The sequence below is a fragment of the Hippocampus comes genome, unplaced genomic scaffold, assembly GCF_001891065.2.
Source record: "Hippocampus comes isolate QL1 unplaced genomic scaffold, H_comes_QL1_v1.1 scaffold31, whole genome shotgun sequence".
Taxonomy (NCBI): Eukaryota; Metazoa; Chordata; class Actinopteri; order Syngnathiformes; family Syngnathidae; genus Hippocampus; species Hippocampus comes.
In genome coordinates this window covers 333,464-338,039 of record NW_017806069.1, presented here as the reverse complement: position 1 = coordinate 338,039, position 4,576 = coordinate 333,464, and the positions used below count along the sequence as shown (strand labels likewise).

At 53.2% G+C, this 4,576-nt stretch overlaps 1 protein-coding gene and 1 long non-coding RNA gene across 2 annotated transcripts in view; one reads left to right on the top strand and one right to left on the bottom strand.

The window, feature by feature from the left end:
* Nucleotides 1-598, bottom strand: part of wnt3 (wingless-type MMTV integration site family, member 3) — a 5,274-nt gene extending 4,676 nt beyond the window's left edge. Inside the window, exon 1 of the mRNA XM_019893742.1 lies at nucleotides 380-598. Coding sequence (XP_019749301.1) covers nucleotides 380-506 — 127 coding nt within the window. The 5' untranslated portion in view covers nucleotides 507-598. The remainder of the gene's footprint in view (nucleotides 1-379) is intronic.
* Nucleotides 599-1,188: 590 nt separating this feature from the next.
* LOC109530171 (uncharacterized) lies at nucleotides 1,189-2,644 on the top strand. Its single transcript, XR_002170974.1, has 3 exons — nucleotides 1,189-1,281; nucleotides 1,356-1,505; nucleotides 2,082-2,644. It is a non-coding gene; the product is annotated as an uncharacterized LOC109530171 (long non-coding RNA).
* Nucleotides 2,645-4,576: the final 1,932 nt, after the last annotated feature.

Genomic DNA, 4,576 nt, shown 5'->3' with positions numbered 1-4,576 from the left:
TTCCTGGACCTTCCCCGCCTCATCCCACTGTCTCCCTCGCAGGAGCGATCCCGAATATTAATATTCCACGTGTTCCGGCGGCACTTGACCGGAACCGCCGACCCTCTTCCGCGCGGCGCGCCGTAAACGGGCAAAAGGCGCATGCAAGCGGAATGTGTCGGTGCATGTGTCTGCCGCAGCCAGGAAAGGTGTCTATTATTGTAATTGCCCCAGTTAGTGTTTTGGCAGCAGAAGCGCAGGCAGCCCTCGCTGCGCCTCGGGCTTCAAACTGTTCTCTGCTACATGTGGAGGTTTTGTAACAGCTTGCAGTGGCCTTTGTGAACCCGCCACGCATGAGTCATCCCGCAGTGATGCAAACGCGGGAGGCCGGCCGGCGTACCTTTATCCAGCACGGGGCCGAAGATGGCGAGGTTGTCTTTGATGGTGGTGCAGTTCCAACGCCGCCCGCGGAACTGGTGCTGGCACTCCTGGATGCCCAGTTTGACTCCCTCGGCCACGCTGGGCATGATCTCGATGTAGTTGCGGCAGAAGCGCAGCTGCTTGGGCACCAGGCCCGGGATGGAGCCGCACGGGATGGGTTGGGAGCCCAACGATGAGTACTGATTTCAGGGGGGGGGGGGGGGGGGGGGGGGGGGCGACAACATCACTCAGCATCTCGGGGAAACGGCAGACCTCCGACATCCGAGATACCCGCGTATCGAGGGACCGCGTTTTGCCGCGAGACACCCGAGTAAGTCGAAAGTCAAGAGCCTTTTTTATTCCCGATTCATCGACAAGACTTTTAAGGCATCGGAGTAAATGATGTCAAGGGTCTTTATCTTAATTCATTTGAGGATTTCGGCTTCTTCTGATCCGTCACCCCTTCAAGTCTTGAGTAACGAGTTCAAAGTCAAGTCTGTCTTTGACTTGCTCTTTCCTCGACGAGACTTTTAAGGCAGTGGCGTCAAGAATCTTTACCGTTTTTGTGATCCGCAACATATCGGTCACTGGTTTGGTTTCCAGTCCAAACTGAGTAACGAGTTCAAAGTCAAGTCTGTCTTTGACTTTGCTCTTTCCTCGATGAGACTTTTAAGGCAGTGCCGTCAAGAATCTTTCCCATTTTGGTTCTGGTTTGGTTTCCAGTCCAAACATCATCGAGTCCAAACTTAGGAGTCGAAAGGGGTCCAAAGTCTTGACTTCGGTTTGCTTAAATCTTTGACTGTCACGTCTTTTACTTCTTCATTGACTGAAGACTGAAGAGGTCGGCGTCAAAAGCTGCTCTCAACATGTCACGGGAATCAGGTGAGTCCATGAGATTCATTCAAATCAACAAATGAAGTCAGATGTCATCCTGTGACTTATTTTCTTTCATTCAGGACAAATTCCTCCCTCCCAGTTTGTGTCCTCCGTGAACTTGCTGCATTCCCAATGATGGTGACGTGCCGAGGGCGTTTGTGGGGGGATGGAAACGTGCCGCACCGCTCCGGCAGCCTCCTTCGACTCTTGACGGCGCAAAAGCGTTCGCGGTGAGTCTCACTCATGTCCTCAACGCTGACAGCTCCCGTTGATTTATTGGCGGACCGAGGGGATGCCTCTCAATCAGGGCTCCGACTCGAGACTTTGGAGTTCTGCATCCATTTATGCGCAAATAAGATCGATTCGCCGTCCGGCGCGCCCCGAGCCGCCAGGCGCTGTCATTTTCTGCTGACCGCACAAAGAGAAGGCAAAGGGCTGCGTCCATGTTTTAACACGCAAAGCTCTCATGACAAGCTCAGGCGAAGGCTCAACAAAGAGTTTGGCATTGACCGGACAAACGTGACGCAAAGCGATTTCTTCTGTTCTTTGATGAGGATTGCTTCCGTTTGATTTGCGGGCTGGAAAAGGAGTGTGGGGGGGGGGGGCGCAACATTGACAGCCCCCCTGTCAGCACCCGCGCAGCACAAAGTCAAGTATGAATACAATTTTGCAACGACAGCCGAACCCCCTGAGCTCACTCCAGGGCGTTAAGCGTTAAATTAGCAATGCTATCTTTCAACCTGTCTGTCTGTCTGTCTCTCATTTTGCAATCTCATCTAATCGAATCATTTTTGCTTTGTTGCTAGCCAAATTCAAGCGAGCTTCAGACACTCTGCCAGCAAAAGTCACCGCATCTGGCCTCCATCACTTGGCATCCTTGCTGCGCATGAAAAGTCCAGGTACGTACGTGTCTTTCTATCAAGATAGCATATCGACCGCTCCGGTCCCGCCCACCTGCCCGCCCGCCCGCCCGCCTTCCCTCCTGCTTTTCCGGGCTTCTTGTAAGCCGCGAGCAACATGTCCCGACCGGGGCGGCGAACGGCAGACCTCCGCGGAGGCAGCCAGCCATGCGGGGGAATCTGCTGCAGGCGCTGCAGGGACAAACGGCAAAGAGCGGCGGTGGTGGCGGCGGCGGCCCACTGCAGGCTTTGGCAGGTGCGTGCCCCGGCAAGTCCTGCGTGGGGCCTCTTCTTGCCCGGGGGGGCTTTACGACCTAGTTGGGGGTTTTCTCTGGAGCCAATCTCAATGGGCCCATATGTGAAAGTACAGTAGCACCTTCACGTACGGTTTCAATTCACTCATGGAATCGATTCTCCCCTTTGAAATGAGTTCAAATGCCATCACTTTGTTTTGTTCCCCCTCACCCCTCCAAAAAACGGGACCCATTTATAGGGAGGAAAAATAGGAGTTTATTGTAAAGTAAATATGAAAACATTCTCAAACATAATCCAAGAGAATGAAAATAAACAAAGTGCCTCATGTGGTGGTGTGCCTTGAATGGGGCGTGGCCCCGTGGGAGCCGTAAGTCGCCGCTTCGGAAAATTTGCTCCAAAATGATGTTAAGCGTTTTGTATTGGGGGCGTGGGGGGCTGGTCCACATGAATCCAGCGGAACCTGTGAGCGAGGAGGAGAAGTCGAGCGCTTTCATCGGTCATTATACAGAAAAGACTGCAAGGCCTTTAGTTAGTTTTGGATGAACAAGATCTTCATATGAGTAAGTGAACTCGATCTCAGGCTCTTATTGTGAAACTTTATCCCCTGTTCAAGAAAAGAAAAAAAAAAGCTGCAGGGCCGACGTACACAAAACGACAAGCAGGGAGCATGTTTCCACCCTCAAGGCTGAAAAGGCACCAGGGGAGGGGGGGGGGAGACTCTTTCAGATCGACTTGGCGCTATCTCCCCGAAACAGGAAGTGATGTGCTCACCGAGGTGACCTTTTGCGCGCAATGACGGCAAGGAAAGCAAAGCAAGACTCGCCAACAAACTTATCTCGTAAATAAGTCAGGCTAGCATATGCCGCGTTGAGCCTCGAGTCTCGCATCCCCAAGCGACTTTGGGGACGTCTTTACCCCGGAACGTGGACGCATCAGCGGCTGTTTGTCACATTCGCCCGCGGGCCGTCGCGTCACCGCCGCGCTCTCGTCACCGAATCCCTCAAGAAGGTCCGCGGAGAGCCGCAGACGGCGGAAAGAGACGAAAGTGGGCCACGGATGGTTGGCGGCTTTTCCCGAGGACGGGACTTTTTTTTTCTCGTGTTGACGACTTCTTCTCTGGCTCGCTTTTTGATTTGTAGTCCAACCGCTTCCGGCTGATCAGATAAAAAATGACAGGACCATTGAAAGATGTTCCAACCTGTCGGGGAAGCTCCAGAGCTCATCCCACCGCCGCCGCCGCCGCTGCCGGAGTGCGGCGGTGGGACGACGACGCCCTGCAGTCACGAGAGGGAAGATGAATGCGCCGTAAACTTGTGAACTCTCCGCCGAGACCATCAGACACATTAGGCCTGATTTACGAAAGCCTTACGCCTGGAAAAAAAAAAAAAAAGTGGCGGCACACGTGATTGCTCGCACAAAAACGTGTGGAAGCCAATCGACTAACCGGTCGCGCGCGTCTGCCAAACGGGCAAAATAACCCAAACCCGAGACAAATTGCACTGGCTGATTTTTCTGCCCCCCCAGAAGTGCAATTTTGAAGCTTTTGAACGGCGTCAAACTTTGCCCCATCCGATTCCAGCGCGCTCGCGACCAGCAAAATGGAAGAAAAGGCCAATTTTGACGACGGGAGCTTTTTTTTTTTTCAAGCGGATAAAAATTCATTTGAGGTCAGGATCTCTGCCGCCAGGGCGACCCGGCCAAGAGGTCGGTCGGCGAAGCGACATTCTTGCGTCAAAGCGAGAATGTCGCTTCGGGGCTTTCGGGAGACCGCGCGGAAGCTGTAAGACGACAAACAAGCGAAGCCCAATTTTGAAATTTGGAACACGAGGCGGTGTTGCGTGGTTTGCAGCTGGTGCTCCCTCGGGGAACAGAGTGGAAAACTCCAAGTGGAAGAACTTGAGAGACTTTCGCTTTAGTCAGCAGAGTATTCCGTGCCGCGGGCCTATCGAAGCTTGCAAGCTCTTTTTGCAAACTCACGCCTTCGCCAAGGAACAGATGAAACAAGTGTCGTGCAACAACGTGAGGCATAGCAACCGCTTGTGTGTGTGTGTGTGGGGGGGGGGGTTCCACCTGAGGACTGGAGTACTCAAATCAAGCACGACGGTCATCCTCGAAAAAGGGCCATCAAATGTCACTGTCATTAATTT